The sequence below is a fragment of the Mustelus asterias genome, chromosome 19, assembly GCF_964213995.1.
Source record: "Mustelus asterias chromosome 19, sMusAst1.hap1.1, whole genome shotgun sequence".
Classification (NCBI taxonomy): Eukaryota; Metazoa; Chordata; class Chondrichthyes; order Carcharhiniformes; family Triakidae; genus Mustelus; species Mustelus asterias.
The window spans coordinates 41,118,405-41,140,391 of record NC_135819.1 but is presented as its reverse complement, the minus strand read 5'-3'; the positions used below and the strand labels follow the sequence as shown (position 1 = coordinate 41,140,391).

At 42.8% G+C, this 21,987-nt stretch overlaps 1 protein-coding gene across 1 annotated transcript; it reads left to right on the top strand.

Annotated features, from left to right (window-relative positions):
• Window positions 1-1,248: 1,248 nt before the first annotated feature.
• Window positions 1,249-2,904, top strand: LOC144507901 (potassium voltage-gated channel subfamily A member 3-like). The gene has a single exon (XM_078235381.1). It carries the CDS (start codon window positions 1,258-1,260, stop codon window positions 2,704-2,706), a length of 1,449 nt encoding a protein of 482 aa, XP_078091507.1. The 5' UTR covers window positions 1,249-1,257; the 3' UTR covers window positions 2,707-2,904.
• The last annotated feature ends 19,083 nt before the right edge of the window (window positions 2,905-21,987 follow it).

Sequence of the window (21,987 nt, the reverse complement as noted above, 5' to 3'; positions counted from 1 at the left end):
CCATGCCGAAGGCATGACCGTGACTCAACACAGTTCATGCGTTGTGCAGACTGTCCTCTGGGTTTCATCGCTGTAAACATTCAAGGGTTAACCATTACTACAAACTAACCTTGGTTACAGTTAGGCTTCTTGAGGTGTGTTGGGTTGAATTGTGTAGTCCCAACTACACTGGGCACAGTTTGTTGGAATCAGAAATACCAGCAGCGAATCAGTCGATAGGGGATTTTTGTTTTACATTATTTATGGATTGATCAATTTTGTTTTGCTGGCTATCAAATGGCTGGTCGCTGAGACACCCGCAGTGTTCCACAAAGCAATGGCACCTTGCAATCTCCACTGGTTTGACAAAAGGATGGGAAGCTCTTTAATTACCGTGCCAAGTAAATACGGTTACAGACACAACATGCACTTACTTGGGACTTATTTAAAATAAACCCACCTGCCTGTTTAATTCCTTGCCTATTATTGTGTGTGATTTTTAAAAAAGGCTAGAGGAAAGGGGGGATGATTTCTGCATGGTTTTGTTTCTCAGCAGTCTCTAGTGGAAAGTACCTGGAGTGTAGACTGGGGGAGGGAGTGGATGATGGAGATTAGGGTTAGGCTAGTGGGGAGGAATAGGGTTAAGGTTTGGGGTGATAGTGTCATGTAGCAGCACTACTGATTGAGCTGGTCGGGTCCTAAAAGACTGTGTTGAAGGAACCAACGAGGGAAAAACAGACTCGACCTCATCCTTACCAATCTGCCGGGGGAGGATTGGGGCAAATGAAAAGTGTGCTCCTCATCTCATTGCACATCAGGGAGAGAGAGAGATGGAATAATGATTTATTTGTTGTTCATCCGGGTTCCGCTCCTGTAACCAATGGTTTGATGTGTGTGTGTGTCCCTGTGGGGTGGTGCAAGGGGCTGATGCTGATTTCCTTTGCTCTGTGTGTGTGTGTCTCTCTCTCTCTCTCTCTCCTCCCCTGTCTCAGCGCTCTCTCTCTCTCTCTAGCTCACCCTGGCTGATGTGTGGCCGCTGGACGCGGGTCTCGGCGGGGCTGTTGAATATTTAATGGCTGGGGGATGGACATAGCCCTGGTGAGGTTGCAGGAGGAGGAGGAGGGCGGCGCGGCTCTGGGGAGCTGTCAGAGAGGTGGTGGAGGAGGTGGTGGTACCTCAGCTCTGAGCGCTCCTGCTGCCGCCCCCCCGCCGCCGGCCACGGGCAGTGGTCACCGCTGGCCGGAGCCCCCCTGCCGGCCGCTGCCTGCGGCGGGAGACATGAACGACATGAACGCGGCGGGGCCGCCGCTGCCGCCACCGGAAAATCCGCCGCCGCTGCTGCTGCTCCCGCCGGAGGTGAACCGCGCCGAGCGGGTGGTCATCAACATCGCCGGGCTGCGCTACGAGACCCAGCTGAGCACCTTGAGCCAGTTCCCGGACAGCCTGCTGGGCGACCCCGACAAGAGGATGCGCTACTTCGACCCGCTCAAGAACGAGTACTTCTTCGACCGCAACCGCCCCTGCTTCGACGGCATCCTCTACTTCTACCAGTCGGGCGGCCGCATCCGCCGACCCGTCAATGTCTCCATCGACATGTTCGCCGACGAGATCCGCTTCTACAAGCTGGGACCCGAGGCCATGGAGCGGTTCCGGGAGGACGAGGGCTTCATCAAGGAAGAAGAGCGACCCCTGCCCAACAACGAGTTCCAGAAGCAGATGTGGCTCCTCTTCGAGTACCCGGAGAGTTCCAGTCCCGCCCGCGGCATCGCCATCGTCTCCGTCCTGGTCATCGTCATCTCCATCATCATCTTCTGCCTGGAGACCCTGCCCGAGTTCCGCGACGACCGCTACAGCGGGCAGCGCGCCGGCAACGGCACCCAGGGGCCGGGCACCAACAGCCTGGCGGACCCCTTCTTCATCATCGAGACCACCTGCGTGGTGTGGTTCACCCTGGAGCTGCTGGTCCGCTTCCTGGCCTGTCCCAGCAAGGCGGTCTTCGCCCGGGACATCATGAACATCATTGACATCGTGGCCATCTTCCCCTACTTCATCACCCTGGGCACCGAGCTGGCAGAGCAAAGAGAGGCCAATGGTCAACAGGCCATGTCCTTGGCCATCCTCCGGGTCATCCGCCTGGTGCGGGTCTTCCGCATCTTCAAGCTTTCCCGCCACTCCAAGGGCCTCCAGATCCTGGGCCAGACGCTCAAGGCCAGCATGAGGGAGCTGGGCCTCCTCATCTTCTTCCTCTTCATCGGGGTCATCCTCTTCTCCAGCGCCGTGTTCTTCGCTGAGGCGGACGAGCCCCGCTCCCACTTCTCCAGCATCCCCGACGCTTTCTGGTGGGCGGTGGTCACCATGACCACGGTGGGCTACGGCGACATGAAGCCGGTCACCATGGGCGGCAAGATCGTGGGCTCCCTGTGCGCCATCGCCGGGGTGCTGACCATCGCCCTGCCCGTGCCCGTCATCGTCTCCAACTTCAACTACTTCTACCACCGGGAGACGGACAACGAGGAGCAGGCTCAGTACCTGAAAGACCAGCCGGAGAGCGAGGCCAGCCACTCGGAGGAGTTGAAGAGGAGCCGGAGCTCGCTGGGCAAACCCTTGGAGAACAGCGATGGGGTGAACAATGGCGCGGGCGCCCACCTGAAGGCCAACAGCGCCCCGGACATCAGGAAATCTCTGTACGCCCTGTGCCTGGACCCACACACTGAGACAGACCTGTAACCCTCAGCACGGGGCACCCTACTCTCCACACTGAGCAGAAGGACATGTTTTACCAACAAGCATAGATACAAATCATCATTTGCACAAACCACTGAGGCTAGATTAGTTAGGCGGGAAGAACATTTTATACATCGTTATTTATCAAAACTCCGGCTACTTAAAGTAGGATGATGAGGCAACATCATCCAGGTGCCCAATCGGACAGCTCGGGACTGTGTGCATAGTTTCCCCCCCACGGTGCACAATAGGACAAGCTTGTGCATAGTTTTCAAACAGTTCCGTGTTGTATTTGTTGTGCCTTTCTGTAATTGGAAACAAAATGTGAGGTCTTCGAATTCCACGAGTATTTATTTTTCAAATTGTTTCTGTGGAGGAAGTTGTGAAGTAGTTCGGTTTATTTTTTTCTCTCTTGCGGTGAAGAAAAAAGGGTCACGGACTGTTTCATCTTTTGTTTTCTGCTTAATTTCTCTAACGTTTGGTGTTTTTTTTCGCAACGAAGCGACAAGTGAATGGGCAGGGCGGGAAATGATTTAAAACCCCTGGGGATAACTCCAGTGGCGACGATGGTTCACAACAGTGTTTGTACTATTTGCAGTGTACCTTCAGAGAGGGGGAGAAAAACACTCCCGACAAGTTGGTTTGAAGAGTCCTTTGGTAATGAAGACAAAATTAGAGTACACATTTGGACAATGTGGCACACCTCTGTTAACAATATAGTTTTTAAAATGTCTTCATGAGACAATATTCAAACATATCATACACGAGTTGCTGAACAGTATGTTGAGATAATTGGAGCTTCTCTTATTCACATGACTGGAGATTGAAATCAGGAACTCCAGCTTTTTTAGTACCGATTTTCCACATTTGGAGAAGTACTAGTCTCCCTCTTTGCTGGTAGGGCTGTCAAAGTATATTGTGAATCCACCTTAATGTGTTGCAAATAAGCTACTGTGCAGCAAAGATCCAAAAGAATTTACTTGAGGATCCCCTTGATCACATTTGTATTGACCTAAGTGAATGCATTGTTTTATATTACTGCTATAAAATAATTATTTTAAAACCTGTGCATATTTATCCTGAACAGTAAATCTGCAAAATACTGGGTTCTCTGAGGACAAATGAAGATTGGGATTAAGTACCAGAAGTTTAACACACGAACTGTGAAGTAGTAAGAAATGACACCACAGTGCGATGGAGCAACAAAACCAAAAGATGGTCAACACATTTTTGAACTGGAAACACATTTTAGATGATCACAAATCATTCTGGATTTGATACTTGCTTTGGCTCATCCTTTATCTTGTGAAAATGTTTAGAGGAAGTGGACTGTTGGACAACATTATAAGTTAGGGACTGGCTTCTAACTACCCCAAGTCTATAATCATTTAAAACAAATCTTGTGATATGGAAGGAGTTTTTACCAGATTCTGAACTGATAACTGAGAACACCCATGTCTTCAAATGGACAAAACACCCGTCTCTTGTGAGTGGCTCACTGCTGCAGGCGATTAAAGGTCAGTCTTTTACTTTTGTTTTGAAAAAAGAATGACTTGCGTAAAAAGTAAAAAAAAATCCCAAATTTAAGAAGTGCGTGGCTGATTTCACTAAGAGCCACAGGGCATTATGAAGTTAAAACATTTCTCAAAGTACATGCTATCTATATCCATGATAGATACGTGCAGCTGCTTTGATATTTTAATGCACAGATAATCACTTGGTTTTTTGTAAGGATCAACGAAGAGCAATCACGCTGACTTCACTGTGAGCTTATTATAGAAGATGCTGCCTTACTGAATGACATTACTTTGATTGGTGGGTAGCCTTCTGTTGCCTTGTGCCTCAAAATCTTCTCTAAATAACAATGTTAAGACAAAGTTTTCATGTCCAGTTTGTAAACTGCTCATGACTCCTGCGATTCTGACATTTACATTTAAAACTTTCTGCAGCTTTAATTCTTGGGAATTATAAACAATAACTTGTACCATCAATTGTCATTATTTATTCAGAAACATATCTGAGCATGTTTTACGAACAGACACACATAAAATACACGTATGATACAGACCTCATAGGGGTGACCCATCAGAAACAATGCCCTTACTTAAAATAAATTCCCAATTCAAAACAGCTGAATTGAGAGTCACCAGCATCAGTGCCACTCAGTTATAAATGAATAAGGGTGTTTTGGCTCATAATTTATGGGTCTTCCCTTGCTGTCACCATCTTCTGCACCTCATGGGCCCTGAAGATGAATTTAATTTGACTTACAGCAAACCTGTTTACAATGAATGTTTGTATCTGTGATTTACAGCTCTTTACCATTCAACAGTATACATATGTCAGCTGCCTTGGCGATCAGATGAATTCAGGTGGCTGACTGTTTCAACATTATAGGGTAAAGATTTTCTTTGGTTGCTGGGTGATTGCGACATCATAACCACAGCAGGAAGATTTCTTCTGGCCACCATTTCTAACGAAAACACAAGTTCAACACGTGTTCAATTTTGCTAGAAATAATAATCAGAGGATATCTTCCTGCTACATTACAATGGTGCAAATACATAGTGGCCGTGAAAAAAAACATCCCTTACTGTCAAATTATTTTGCTTGATGTTGCTATCTATTTATTTCCTATGTAAAGACTGGTTTTAGGATCAGACTTTTCTTAATGATGTGCTGGGTTCATTCGCATGTCATTATTGGTGCACATTTGTTTAAAATGGCATTGACAGAGCATATGAAATCATATTTTATGTATTGAGTGTCATGAACAATTGTCATGTTTTATTCACAGAATTAAATTTTAATTGGTAGCTGAATTATATGAAGAATATTCCATTTTAGTGTAGCATTGACTTTCAAGATAAGTGTTTACTAACCTTTTGATCTGCGCAGGATACTGGTTCTGTGCAGGACTGGTTGTTTAGGTTATTTGATTTTTAGACTATTGTTGAAGTGGTACCTTCACTCATATTCAGCTCAGTGCCCTATGCTGGTTAGCCAAAAAGGCCTAAGCTTGAGTTTGGCCAGTGTCAGTGCAACTCCTCATGGAGTGGAATTTTGGTTTTACCAATGGGTAGTAATGGATGAGCCATCTGGTTGTCACCCACCCTAACTTTTGTTACTGTTAAAATTATTTGGCATGAAAACCAGGCCTGGTGTTCAATGGGCACCCTATTTCTATTGGTAGGTAAAGTGTAATAATCCACAGTATAAAACTCTCTTACTTTTGTCATTAAGTTGGCAATATCACTGAGTTCGAGCAGAAGTATTAATTCTGCTCTTATTAATGGCACAATATGTACTGATGCTGAGGCAGATTGGTGAGATCAAGAAAAGGGAGCTGAAAATTTGGATCCACATGTTCTACACCTGATTATGTGAATACCTGATGCCAATCCTACGTACTCAAATTGCAAATTAAGATGTTCGATTCCCCAGCAACAAATTCTCTCAGTTAACAACAGAAGATGCTGAAAATACTCGGCAGGTGTGGCAGCATCTGTGGAAAGAGAAACCGAATTCATGGGTGGGATTTTCCCTGCATCCTGCCATGTATTTCCTAGCAGTGCAGTTGGCCTGCCATTGGTGAGTGGTGGGATCTTCTGGTTCCGCTATTGTCAATGGGGTTTCCTGTTGAATGCACCCCTCACCGCTGTGAAACCCATGGCAGGGGTCCGCCATCAGCCAGAGCAGAATATCCTGCCGGCATGAACAGCCAGAAACTTCCAGCCTATGTTTCAGGTAAAGAAACTTGCCCAGAACTGCTCCTTGACCTGGGAAGTTTACTCTGTTTCTCTCTTCACGGGTGCTGCCAGATGGGCTGAGTATTTCTCGTATTCCCAAAGAAACAGCTTTTTATTTCAGATTTTCAACATCCACAGTATTTTGCTTTTGTTTAAATAAATGTAATTTTTGTTAAATAAACACTGGACAAAGTCAGATGTTTAATTGATCTTTGAGTTGCAAGCCATACCTATGGCTATGAGATTAGAAAAATTCTGGCTCCTATGAATGGCATGGACAGAGTGGATAGTCAGATGCTCTTTCCTAGGGTAGAAAAGTCAAGTACTAGGGAGCATAGGTTTAAGGTGCGTGAGGAAAAGTTTAAAGGGGATGTGCGAGGCAAGTTTTTTTACACAGAGGATGGTGAATGTCTGGAGCATGCTACCTGGGGAGTTGGTGGGAGCAGGTGCGATAACGTCATTCCAGGGGCAACTAGATGAACACATGAATGGAAGGATACGGACTCCATAAGTGCATACAGTTTTAGTTTAGGCAGGCATCATGATCGGCGCAGGCTTGGGGGCCAAAGGGCCTGTTTCCGTGCTGTACTTTTCTTTGTTCTATATCTGTTGACATATTTTCTGTTGGGTAAAATTTTCATACATTCCAAAACATTGCATTTGACTCTTGATGCCTTTATAAAAAGTGTGACCTAGAAATCTAGATTTATTGGACTGGAAATTCTGTGCAGCGTTTTCCAGGCTCCTTTGGTAAACAGCATTAAGTAATGTCTTCAATTTTTCTCCATGTTGCCTGCTTTTCTCATGCTGGAGGTGGAATGAGAGACAGAGAATGCCCCTTGCGGAGTTTCGGGGCCACTGTGAATCTTATGTGGCTTTCCTGGTAGTAATTTGGAATGATCTCCTGCATTATAAGGATAGCCGCATTATATCCCTGTTGTTAAGAAGAACCTGTAACCCACTGTGGCCATAGAATTGGATTAAGTAATTCCCCACCTGGAATTCTGGGATGGGTGGAAGCAATAGATCCATGCTGTTGACATAAGCATTGCAGAACTGGATTCTCATCCACCCTTGGGAGAGATTGTAGGCTGCATCTCAAATCCTGGGAATACGGACATTTGGGTGAGACAGGCTACCAGAAACACTGTTCACTAGCTACCATCTCCATCCCTCTTCTTGGCAACTGTCTAAGTCTGCTTATTTCCACCTCCCTAACATTACCCGACTCCACACCGTCTCATTTATCTTTCGCTGAAACCCTTACCCATGCTTTTTAACTCTAGACTTGTTTATTTCAGAGCATTGCTGTTTGACCTCCCATCTTCCACCTCTGTCAGCTTGAGGTCATCCAAAATTTTGCTGCCCGTATCCTAACTAGCTCCAGTCCCATTCACCCATCACCCTGTGTGTGTTGTATCTTGCACTGGCTCCCACTTAAGCAATATCTCAATTTCAAAATCCCTTAAGGCTTCTCTGTAATCTTATTCCAGCCCTTCAACCCTCAGGTAGCTTCTCTACTCATGTCTTTTGGACATCCCCAATTTTAATCACTTCAGCTGTGTTGGCTGCGACTTTAGCTGCCAAACTTTGGAATACTGCACCATAGCTCCTCCCCACCCCCCCTCCCCACTCCCTCCACACCACCATGGAAGCCTCTCTATCTCTCTACCCAGCTCTCTTTCATCTTTTAGGATGCCCCTTAAAACCTTCCCTACTGACCAATCGTTTGGTCATTTTGCCTAATGCATCCTTATGTGTACATTTTGTGTGATAATGCTTCTGTGAATCATCTTGGGGCATTTTATTAGGTCAAGTATTTTATATAAATACAAGTTGTTGTTGTTACAAACCCGGTAAGCATGCACCAAATGCAACCTCTGCAAATCTGCTTGCAGCATTGTTAGTTTGGCACTATGCCTTTGTCGCTTGTAAGTCTGGAAAATGCCAAATGAAAGCTAAGAATTTGAAACTCAGATTTTCAGAGAACTAAAGACACGGTTGTTGTCAGAAATTGATCCCATTAGCTTGTCCTACTGAGGAATTTAGGCCTTTCCCTTGCACTCTGGGAAGATTTTTATGTAACAGTAACTGACTAAGAGCCAGTTCTCAACTGTTGAGAGTTTCAATGAGGCTGGTGAGGGTGTAAGGAGTGGAATTTCAGGGAGAGCCTGGGGTTCACCTCCAGTAAGCTTGCATGATATTGTGGGAATGATACAAGATTCCTACATCCACCTCCTGCATCTCCCTCCATGCGCACACACACCCACCACACCCCCCTCCCCCTCCCCCCAACCTTCCACCGAGCCACCATCACTTTACTGGTACAAAAGCCTAGCAGACCTCATATTAGCTACACTATTGGCAGTGTCACATCTGTGATCATAGAGCCCACTCTCTATCCTGGTACTTTTCCTTGTTTAGAGTTGTACCAACTGTATTCACCAGCAACCCCTTGCAATCCAGTGCAGCTTTTCTTTAAGAGGGGCAGACTGCCTCTAAGAATAGAAATTTGGCTCTCAACGCATTGCTGTTTGACTCCCTACTGTGAAATGAGGTAGTTCATAATGCAGATGAGAGGCAACCAATAGTCAGCCAGGAGCTGCTCAGCACAAGTTTAAAAGCAAAATACTGTGGATGCTAGAAATCTGAAATAAAAACAGGAATTGCTGGAAATCTGAAATAAAGGTAGGAATTGCTGGAAGATCTCAGCAGGTCTCTCGGCATCTGTAACGACAGAAACAGAGTTAACGTTTCAAGTCCATACGACTGTTCGTCAGAGCTCAGCACAGTGTTCCAATCATGTAAATGAGATGGCAACTCCAAATTTGCATGCCGCCTACCTCCCAACAGAAACAGTGGGGGCAGGTCACAATTCGCATCCTCCATGCCCAAGTACTGATGCACTTGAATTTTTAGCTTAGTTTTTAATACATGTTGATATATTGGTTCTTATTCAATGCTAAGAATGAAATCAACATAAATGCCTTATTAAATTATTAATATGTAAGTGGCCTTGTAAGGTCAGCGTACGACCAAATGTTGGTTTTGTGGCTTTTGTTGCGCAAGTCTGTTGCTTGGAGATGTATGAGTAGCACAGCTTGTCCACCTCCAGTTTTCCATTTGTTCCTGTAGCAAATCAGATGTGCCTGCTGCCTCTCTCTAGCATTCAGAGTTCCATTGCCAACTCACGATAGAAGGATAACCCAACTACTCTACAGTAATTTGCATTTGTGAATCAGCACACTGCGATGCCAGGCAACTAATTAAATACATTATTCAGCAGGAAGCTCTAAATGTTATTTCATATTATTCACTATTCAATTTGACTAGTTTATGGATTAGACAAAGTTGCTAAAAAATATCCATCTTTTTGAAAGTTACCTTTAAAATACTTAGTTATTTTATTATTTTAAACATCTTACTAAGAACACCAACACTAAAACCTCTGAAAGTCACAATACATAATAAATAGTACTGTTAAAAAAAAATCATAATAGCACAAAATAACAAATGAATGGTAAATGGTGTCAGAAAAGCATGATGTCCCAAATAATTACTTGAATTTCATGGACAGACAAGTGTCTGTCAATAGCATATGACCAGTACGCAGATGTTCATCTCATTCATTTCACATTCAGAATGACAAAAATCTATAAGCAGCTGTGTTGGCAAATAGACTTTTTCAGTAGACCCTTGAAACAAGCTATGCAAATACAATCAGTATGTTAATGTTCTCACTCCATACAAAAATGGGTCATTGATTACCATTTGTGCATTTCCAATGAAGTATGAATTTCAGATTGTAATTAAATATTCAGTTATTCTGTCCTATATAGACATATAAAGATGTGGTCACTGAATGTGCACTGAAGATGGAACAGTTTAAGTGTATAATTCACAAACTATGTATCTGGTTGTAAGTCAAGTAGTCAAATTCGAATGAGGGTAGTTTTTTTAAATCATGCAAGGCAACAAAAAATGTTTGTGCTCTCAAATTGTGATGATATTTGCCTTCCTCATTTTTTTACTGTATTTTTGTTTTTTCTCTGCATATTTCACTGCATGAATATGCATAAAAGAAGTCAAAATAGCTAAGGTATTCTGTACTTTTACTGTTATCATTTATTTGTACTCCTACTGAAAAATATCATCACACTATAATATTTGTAACGATTAATCAATTTTCCAAGTCAAACTGGGTTAAATGTAAAGGAATTACTTGGCCAAGGTACAAAAATGTAATTCAGCTCCCATTGTAATATCAAATATTGTGCCTTTATTCTTTTACTTCAATTTTAAATCTCTGTGAGGACTGTTATAATGGAAACTGCCTGTGATCAGATTGTCACCAAAGGAAGAACTTGGCTTGTCCAACTTGGTAGGGGAGGGTTGAACTGGTAGTTTAGCCAACTTGACAGGAAGGGTTGCAAGCTGGGATCAGGCTATACTGACCACATTTTGCCTGAAGGCTGAGCCAGAAATCATACAGACTTGCACTCTGAAACCAAGAGTCCCAAGATGTTTGAGAGATATTCCTGGGAACGAGGTAGAGAGGTAATCCTCTACAATCGCGTGGGTCATGATTGGGATGTCATGATTTCCAGACTGACTTTGCCACGGCCTGTCATGGTAATTACATCCTTCTTCCAGTGGTTGAGCTGTAGCACCTGCTCAGGGTGGGAGAATGCAGTTACTACATGACAAGTTTACATAGGCTGTTTCCATTACAAATGTGGGCATCAGAATTTAGAAGGGGAAAATGTTCATAGCAAGTGCATTGAGATATAATCTTTTAATCTGAAGGTAAATTTTTCTTTTTTTCTATTTTTCTTTTTTCTTCTATGTATTTTATCATTTCACTCTTTCTTATGTTAGCTATTTGAATTTCCTATTTTTTCCCTGTTAATATTTCTTAGCTTCTCAATCTTTCCTGTCTGGATTTTCTTCTTACTTTTCCTTTCTATTTTAATGCTTTCCTTCATTTCTGTTACTTACTATGCAATCGCGATGGGATACCCCAGAGGTTCTGATGTCATGTGATATTTATACAGCGAACATACTTGATTATATAACATGTGGGGTGAAGTCATACATACGTTACTCCAATTGAGTTGACGAGCTTTGCACAAATTGCATCACCCTGTGTTGTATTTATGTGATGGCCAATTGATGTTATTAAATATTTTTAAAACTTGCATGAAATGATGAATGCTGAATGTCTACAGACATAGAATTGTACAGGATTATGAAGTCAAGGGTCGTGCGAATGTGAGATTGGGTGATTCCAGAGGCTTTATCATAAAATGAGCCTACAAATAAGAACAGAAAATTCTGGAAAGGCAAACTAGGTGAGTCAAAGAGAAATATAGGTCAGTATTTCAGGTCAGACTCTGCATCAGAACTCACTGCACTTCCAGCGTTTTCTATTTACTTTGGGTTTCTAGGAGTCGCTGTTTTCCTTTTTATCACCATTGTGAAGCTACAGCCAGGGACACGGGCTGATTGTTCTCCAGCAGGTACCCAGCTGAGCAGCACCTGAGTGCTCCATGGAGAATATGATGTCTGACGCTGGGAATTCTGACTGGTGCTTTTGAATGTGCTACGTAAGGATGCATGGAGCTTTCATCACGACAACATTACTCATTGGCTTTCCTGTTGTTTTGTGCTAAATTTGTAACTAAGTGTGAAAGCGTTTGTGGTCGGCAGAAACATTTCATTTCAGAGCTTTTTTTTTTGTTTGGTATCTTTCGGTACTTAAATTCTGATCAAAAAAGCAAATTCAAATTAAGTCCAGTCATGGCGCCCACATGAGGGATAAGACAAGACGTTGCACCCCATCTTGGGCTTGATCCAACAAGATCCAAGTTGACAGGATGAGGCATTGCACACCCTCTCCAGCTTGATCTAATGCTTCATCTTAGCTAAAAGGTTGAGATGGCTTTGAAAAATTGCATCAGGTAAAGCCTCGGTTTAACCTCATTGGCTATCCTTATTCCTTAACACGACCATAGCTTAGGCGTCCACACACCCCCAGTGCAAAAGGCTAGCTGGGTCCCCTGCCTGATAATGGTTTCACCCCTGCCATTTCAGAACATGTTACAGAGCAGTAAGCCTAGCAGTTATTGTTGCCTAAAACACTAAATGAGGAAGGACCCTTCTCTGCACACCACTTTATACTTATGTTTGTATGACATTGATCTGTTCACCATTTTAACATTAGTTTGCCTGTTCGTATCACCAACAGTAATACAAAGCCAACATGATCAGAATAAACAGGGAGTCACGTTATTACTAATCATTAAAAATAAAATCTACATCTATTTTTAATTGAAAACTGAATATTAAACACTTATCAGAGGTCAGAGAGGAATTTACAGGGAATAGGAGTGGAATTAATGTACTCAGCTAAAGGAAATACCCAGACCAAATAATTTTAAATGTCTGTCTTATTTCAGCTGCCTGACACTATTGGCCTTAGTAAATACTCCAGGCTAAGATATTATTATTTGATTTTAAGTTAAGATTGGTGAACAAATGAATAGATATATTGTTATTTTTGAGATCTTAAAATTAATTGCAATAACCTTCAAATGATTCATTTTTAGTTGGAGTATTTGTGATAAGTTATTAGCTATATACTCAGACAATGCATTTAGCAATTCTGCTATTCATCCTTTTGTACTGTACTGCTAAATGATGGACTTGTTTGAGTGTCAGGAGTGAGCAGTAAGACAATACAAAAAAACTACAGTAATGATGGAAATCTGAAATAAAAACAGTAAGTGTTGGAAATACTCAGTAGGTCTCGCAATATCTGTGGAGAGAGAAAAAGAGTCAAGTGTGGATCTTTCCACAGAACCCATCAAATGTTCTTCAACTCCCTTTTGAAAGTTATTATTGAATCAGTTTGCACGACCCTTTTGGACAGTGCATTCCAGATCATAACGACCTATTGTGCAAAACACATTTCCTCATGTTGCCTCTGGTTCTTTTGCCAATTCCTTTGAATCCAGGCCCTCAAGTTACAGGTTCTTATGCCATTAGAGATAATTTCTCCTTATTTACTCTCTCAAAATCGTTCATGATTTTGCACACCCTGTAAAGTCTCCTCTTGACTTTGCTACTTTAGGAGAATGACCCCAGCTTCTTCAGTGTCTCCACATAATTAAAGTCCCTCATCCTTGGTGCTATTCCAGTACAGAGTCACAGAACAGTGCAGCATGGAAGGCCATTTGGCCCTTCATAAACTCTGGGCTGGATAATATGGAGCTGACATGCTCCTCGCCACCTGCGAGGTGGACAAAGAAGGCCAAATTGGACATCTGCCCTCATTAGGGAAGAATTTCTGCCCTCTGGAGCTGCGGGCCAATTTGATTGGTGGACAGCTCCATCTATTCCGGTAACCCCAAGATGGTATCCGTGGCTGCTGCTGGAACTGCAGGAAAAAAAGAGGACCAACGCTATCTCATTGATTTACTTGAAAGTCTAATGATTTATGTTGCATACCTGATGTGCTTTTCATTTAATGTCCCTTTACTCCCTTTTTTCAATTATTGGTGTGTACCAGATTTTTTATCATTGTAACTCTTTCCCTCTCAGTACTCAGCGGTATGGTGGCACAGTGGTTAGTGCTGCGGCCTCACAGTGTCAGGGACCCGGGTTTGATTCTGGCCGAGGGTAACTATGTGGAGTTTGCACATTTTTCCCACGTGGGTTTCATGCAGGTGCTCCAGCTTCCTCCCACAGTCCAAAGATGTGCAGATGAGGTGAATTGACCATGCCAAATTGCCCCTTAGTGTCCCAAGATGTGTAGGTTAGGGGGATTAATGGGGTAATTGCATGCGGTTACGGAGATAGGGTGGTGGTGGGATGCTCTGTCTGTGCAAACTGGGTTAGGGTTCTGCACTGTAGGAATTCTATGAATTAAAATCTAGAAGCAGGAGTAGGCCATTCGGCCTTTTGAGCCTGCTCTGCCATTCATTTTGACCATGGCTGATCATTGAATTCAATATCCTGATCACCCTCCCCGCCCCTGTATCCCTTGATCCCTTTATTCTGTGTTCTGATATTCTGTATCCATAACTAATGTCCCACTCTCACCAAATTCCTGTCACCACTCCGTCAAGCAGATTCACCTAGCTCTGTGTGCACAGTTCTGTGTGTTAACGGAAATCCCTTATAGACCAATGAATTCCCACTCTTACCAAATTCCTGTCACCACCCTGTTTACTAGCTCTGTGTGCACAGCCTTGTTATTCAAATATGGGTTTTGCAGAGCTAGAGGAGCTTGAGCTGTCTATTTTAAATAAATTAATGAGGCTGCCAATGTATTGTCCCAGTAAAACAAATAAAATAAGCCCCCCTGTATAAACTAACTTGGCGGCTAGGAGCATGATGTGTCAGCATTACTTTGTGATATTTAAACAAGTGAAATATAAAAAATATGCATAGAGCCACCGTCCATTCTAACAATTTCCTAATTTGTAAAAACATTGGAATTGTAAAATGTATTTCTGGGAATGAAAACTGATATCTAAATTACAGTAACTTTAAAATGAGCAATTCCAAGAGCATTGAATCATCTCCATAGTAACTGAATGAAAGCGATGGAAGATCATGAAAAAGGTTAATTATCCTTTCTTTGAGAAATGTATTGGTATATTTTAAGAAGCAATATTACCCAAATAAATTAAGTTTAATCCATGAATGCAGGCACAAATCATTACAAATTTTAATTCTTCCATCTATTATCATTTTGGTTTGCCAATTTTAATTTGAAATTTCTGGAGGTTCATTTGCAATCTGTTCAGGATTCAAAACTTAACATGTTAGCTTGTTCCTCATGCCACGAACCCATAGTTGGTCTTATGCAACACCAGCTCTTGTAACCAGAGCTGCCAACATTAGGCAAACGTTTGTGCAATAATGTAAAATAAATGGTAGCCATTAGTTAGTTTACACCTTATTGAAGTCAATGGATATAAAAATTTACAGCATTACAAAGTGGGCTCCTATCCAACAATCATCCATATTACACAATTGCACAAAATCACTGTGTTCATGTGACAGTTAAAGTCGATTGCACACCCAGGGTATCACCTTTTGCTTTAAAGCAGAAAATTGTATCAATCACACAGTTCATATGGCTGGCATGGAAAACGCAAGTGTGAAGGACAAGCATAGGCTGAGAAGTTCAAAGTTACTGAGCTTGAGAAATTATTGGAACTGTTCTGCCCTACATGGTAGTCAGGGTTGGGTAGGAGCACGGTTGTTTAGTGGTGAGGGGGGCGTGGGGGGGGGGTGGAAAGAGTGGGTAAATAATCCTAAAGCATGCAGTACAAGAAGTGGTCACTTGGTAAGGGAGAAATATTGATGCCGAGGAAAAAAAAGAGTGACACACTGGGGGTGTTGTGGAGGAAGGGATTGGGACTCGGCTTATAAATAGATATAAACTGGTATACTGAAATGTACAAATGCTCAAAAGTTCTAATGTGTTTGAATATGGAATGCTGACAAGGACATTGGTTGTGGTGGGGGGAGGTCATGAAGGTAATGGGGAGCCCACAATTTGGAGTTCATCCATGTCACTGACATTGCTAATCAGTTCTCTGCCATAGGCCAGTCTGATTGGGTTTAGAGTTAAATTCTGACTCAGGAGTGTTTGGGGATTTGATTGGGCATGGGGTGGATTAGAAGAGGGTGTTTGATGGTGGAGGAACAAGACTTGACTAGGGAGGAAGGAGGTATTGGGCGGTGGTTGATCAGGAATCGAGTAAATGGACTTGTGGTCTAAGGGTGAAGGTGGAGATCAGAAACAGTTGCGGTGGGTGGGGGGAATAGGATGCCTAAGGGAGGGTGGAGGATGGGGCGGGGGGGGGGGGTGGTGAAGCTTGAAGTTCAGAGACTGGGGGAGTTGAGATCAGAGATTTGGTAATGGTGAGGAGGTCAGAAGCCCTGTGTTGGGTCAGTATCATATTAAAGATCCAACCTGCCTTAGTTAAAGTTGGAAATGTTTGGGTTGGAGGGGATTTGGGTTGAGGAACAGATTTCTCAAAAATTAACCCCATGATTACCCAATTCAAACCTGCCTTGCTTTAGATTAAAACACCCCTCATTGTCCCAGAGCAAAGCCACCACCATGTTGAGCAGGTATAAACAGGTAAGTAGGATTCTAGGTTTTATACATGGGATGTTTGTAGGGAAATGATAAATTTGAACAGGAACTCATTAGGCCACAACTGGAGTATTGCGCATGGTTCTGGGAATTCCATTCAAAAAAGAATATTAGAACTTTGCAAATAGTGCAGATTAATTGGACATTTTTTCTCCCTTCTCAAACAGTGGAATCTTAATGCATGACTTCAAAATAATGAAATATTTTGATAGGATAAATCATGGAAGATACAAATTGGCTATTCAGTAACAAGTGTTTTATATTATTTAAGTTTATTTATTATTGTCACAAGTAGGCTTACATTACCACTGCAATGAAGTTACTGTGAAAATCCCCTAGTCACCACAGTCCGGCGCCTGTTCGGGTACACTGAGGGAGAATTTAGCATGGCCAATGATGCACCTAACCAGCGCATCTTTCGGACTGTGGGAGGAAACTGGAGCACCCAGAGGAATCCCACATGGACACGGGGAGAATGTGCAGACTCCATACAGACAGTGACCCAAGCTGGGAATCAAATCCAGGTCTCTGGCGCTGTGAGTCAGCAGTGCTAACCACTGTGTCACCATGCCGCTCCCCCCCAATTGTAACCATAAGTGGCCATAGGCTGAAGACTATTAGACAGATGGGAATCAAAGAATCTTTTCTCTTTACTCAGAGTTACTAGAAAACAAAATACTTTAACACAAGTGGCTATTGAGGCAGCGACTATTACATGATTTCAAAGAGAATTTAATAATCATTTGGAAAGAGAGTAGATTATAGAAGAAAGGATAATGGTAAGTAAAGGATGAGAGCAGACATCTTCACTTGCAGGCATGGCATTGGCTCAATGCACAAATAGCATCCTTTGCTGTTGTACAAACATATGAACATACATACAAAATAGAAGTAGGCCATTTGGCCCCTCAAGCCTGCTTTATCATTCAATAAGATCATGGTTGATCTGTTTGTAATTTATAATTTTGATAATTCCGTGCTGCAAACAGGTAGTGAAAAAGTGGCTTCCTTTTCTATAATATAGTTAATCTCTCCATGCAGTATAATTGTGACAATAATGGACTTACCTTTTAATCATTTTTGCCTCTTCTCATTTTCTTTCCTTTGCTGCTCTTTATTTGACTGTTCCATGTCCAAAGATACCAGCCACATAGTCTCTGACTGTTGTCCCCTTCTCCCACTCTTCACCTCACTGCTGGAACCCAGCCTTTTACCTAAGCCAGTACTCATTGACCTTTCCTCCCCTCCAGCTCTTTTCAGGCTCCAAAGAAAAGGCAGCACGAGGAAAAACTTTTATACACAGTGAGTGGTGAGGATCATGGCTAAAATACAGGCCTTCCGCAAGTATGTGCTTGAGGGAAATTTGGAGGCAGAGGAAAGTACTGGAAGGCTATCATCTTTGATCAAGGGATTGCTATTGTGGGGGCTGCTATCAGGTTTATGTTCTTATGTTTACCTGCTACAGTATTTTAGGCCAGCATTTATTACTCATCCCAAATTGTCCTTCGAAAGATAGCAATGAACGTTTTCCTTCAAGTGCTACAGTCCATGTGGAGTAGGTGCACTCACAGTGCTTTTAGATAGAGAGTTCAAAGAATTTTGACCCAGTGACAGTGAAACAACAGGAGCCGGAATTCTCCGGCTGTTCATGCCCTGACAAGCGAGGATGGAGAATTTGGCGCCCAGAGTATCCCGCTGGCTTGAATGGCTGGAGAATTCTTGCATGTAGTGGTGTACCTGTGTGCCTTTTTGCCATTACCTTTCCAGGTAGTAAGTCTGAAGGTTTGGAAGGCACTGTCGAAGAAACTTCAGTTGTTGCAATACTACTTATAGATGGTAAACACTAAAATCATGGACGACTGATGGTAAAAGGAATGAACGTTGAAGGTGATGGATAGGGTGCCAATTAAATATTTTTTTTCCTAGATAGTGCTGAACTTTTTGAGTGTTGTTACAGCTGCACTCAGAGGCAAGTGGGGAGTATTCTATCACCCTCCTGATTTTGTAGATGGTGGAAAGGCTTTAGAGAGTCAGAATATCTGGACTCAGACCTGCTCTTGCAGCCAGAATATTTATGTGGCTGCTCTAGTTACGTTTCTGGTCAAAATTCGTCCCCAGGACATTGATGGCGGAGGATTTGACATTGGTAGTGCCATTAAATGTTAAGGAGAGATAGTTGAGGTTCCCTCTTATTGAATATGGCTATTGCATGACTCTTTTGGGCCAATAATGTTACTTGCCACTGATCAAACCAAGCCTTGAATGTATTTCCGAACTTGTTGAATGCAGGCATGGACTGCACCAGTATCTGAAGAGTTGCAAATGGAACATCAATTTTACATATTTGTGAGCATTAGTCTTGATAATTCAGCATAAAACAAAGCTGTAACTGCATAGTTCATGATTGCCAGTTACATGATATAGAAGTTTTAAGGAGGGATTAAGTAGGTAAGTGGTAAACAATTATAGCTAGTGAAAATTAAGAGATCTTTTTTAATAACTTGTTACCAAGACTGAAAGCTTTGTTTGTGACCTCCATGCTGAGATGCACGTACAGCAGAACTGGCATGCAACTTTTATTTGTTGATGGAGCTCAGTTGCTGTACCTATCTATAAAATGCACCCCATGGCTGTGATGTGATGCCAATCCTGAAACCTGCCACAGCTGACAGCATAACTCTTCAAGAAGGTATTTAGCGAAACATAAAACGTGTTATTCAACACACATGCCAAATGCTGAACTGAAATTTACAGTCTACACAATGTGTGGGGGAGAATACACATATTGAATGGTCTTAAATCTCTTTTAGTTTATGACTTATTAGAAACAATGTGAGGTTTTCCACATTAATCTGCATGCTTTCTTATGTTAAAATATTGATAGCTGTATTTAACTGATTGAGCAGAAGAATTAGAGGCTTCATTTCATTATGGTAACTTATTGGAATAATTCAGTGAAGAAGGCAGCCTTCAGCTTTTGTCAAAAAATAGCACTGAGGCTGGATTTCAAGGTGAAATGTTTTCACAATGAAAGGTTTCAACTAAGCAGCCTCCTAAAATAAGAGTGGGAAGTACTGGAAAAATTCACCAGATCTGGCAACGTCTGTTAAATGAGAAACAAGAATTAACATTTCAAATTCAATATGACTGCTTCAGAACTGAAATGAGGTAATGATGTGAAGGGTTTACTCTGTTGAGAAAAGGGAGAGGGTCAGGTGGAGCAAAAGGGAAGGTCATGGGTGGGATTCTCTTGCTGTGTTCGCCCCAAAACCGGACAAACCCGTCCGAGGTCAATGGACCTTTTGCGTGGTCGGCCCCACCCACCCCACCCCACCCACAGCCTGCTATGATTCCTGTGGCAGCCAGGATGGGAGAATTCCACCCCCCTCCCCCCCCCCCCCCACCCCTCCCATATCTCTACCACTCTTCACTTCCAAAGAAGTCATCTTGGACTCAATTCATGAACTCTGTTTCTCTCTCCACAGATGTTGCCTGACTTGTTGAGTATTCCCAGCACTTTCTATTTTTGTTTCATATCTCTGGCATCTGCCGCATTTTGCTTTTATTTTCTGGAATAAACTGGTCTAAGAAATCTGTTCCAATATCAGAATTGCCACCATTTTGTAATGAATTGTTTTGCAGCAATACCATTTGTCATGGCTGCTGTGGTAAACTGTTTTACAGTGCAGTTACACCATTGTATTGAATGCTGTAGTAAACTCCATTGCAGCAGTATTGGCTGATGCAGTAAAGTTTATTGCATCAAGTGCCACTTAATTGCTTGATGTGTTAAATTGCAATGCAAATGGGCCACTGTTCTTATTGTAAGCTTGCATTCAAACAGCAATTTTGTGATGTGTGATTTATACCTCAATTGAAGTAAGAAATTGACTAACAATTTTAAAGTGTTAGAGATCCAAACATGATTGACAATCTTGCATTAACATTTTATTTTCCCATTTTGTTTTATGTTGGGCTTTGTGATGATTAAATGCTTTCAATTTGAGAGCTTATTATTGTTTATTAATCTGATCATTAATCATATCATCGGTCTATGTCTATGCCAAAGGTACTTAAATTTTAGATAAATCATTCTACGATTTTCTGTTGTGATGTAGTAAGATAACTGAGGGTCCATCTCACACCAAACAGATAACATAATTACAAATGATAAACTGTATCCATTACAATAAATCACAGGGAACTGCTTCTCCCAGTTTTAACCCAACTCTGTTCCTTTTTGCTTCACCCCCTCCAATTATTATCAGTTACTTGATGCAAGCAATAGCATTGGTTTCACCAGAAAGGGATAGAAACATAGAAAAACTACAGCACAAACAGGCCCTTCGGCCCACAAGTTGTGCCGAACACATCCCTACCTTCTAGACCTACCTATAACCCTCCATCCTATTAAGCTCCATGGCTCCATGTACTCATCCAGGAGTCTCTTAAAAGACCCTATTGAGTTCGCCTCCACCACCCCTGGCGGCAGCCGATTCCACTCGCCCACCACCCTCTGTGTGAAAAACTTACCCCTAACATCTCCCCTGTACCTACCCCCCCAGCACCTTAAACCTGTGTCCTCTCGCAGCAGACATTTCCACCCTGGGAAAAAGCCTCTGAGAGTCCACTCGATCTATGCCTCTCAACATCTTATACACCTCTATTAGGTCTCCTCTCATCCTTCATCTCTCCAAGGAGAAAAGACTGAGCTCCCTCAGCCTATCCTCATAAGGCATGCCACTCAATCCAGGCAACATCCTTGTAAATCTCCTCTGCACCCTTTCAATCTTTTCCACATCCTTCCTATAGTGAGGCGACCAGAACTGAGCACAGTACTCGAAGTGGGGTCTGACGAGGGTCTTATGTAGCTGCATCATTATCCCCGGACTCCTAAACTTAATCCCTCGATTGATAAAGGCCAGCACACCATACGCCTTCTTAACCACCTCCTCCACCTGCGGGGCCAATTTTAGAGTCCTATGGACCCGGACCCCAAGGTCCTTCTGATCCTCTACCGTACTAAGAGTCTTTCCCTTTATATTGTACTCCTTCATCCCATTTGTCCTACCAAAATGGACCACGACGCATTTATCTGGGTTGAAGTCCATCTGCCACCAGTCTTGCATCCTATCTATGTCCCTCTGTAACTTCTGACATCCCTCCAGACTATCCACAACCCCACCAACCTTCGTGTCGTCGACAAACTTACCAACCCATCCCTCCGCTTCCTCATCCAGGTCATTTATGAAAATGACAAACAGCAAGGGTCCCAGAACAGATCCCTGGGGCGCACCACTGGTGACCGACCTCCATTTAGAAAAAGACCCAAGTATACCCACTCTCTGCCTCCTTTGG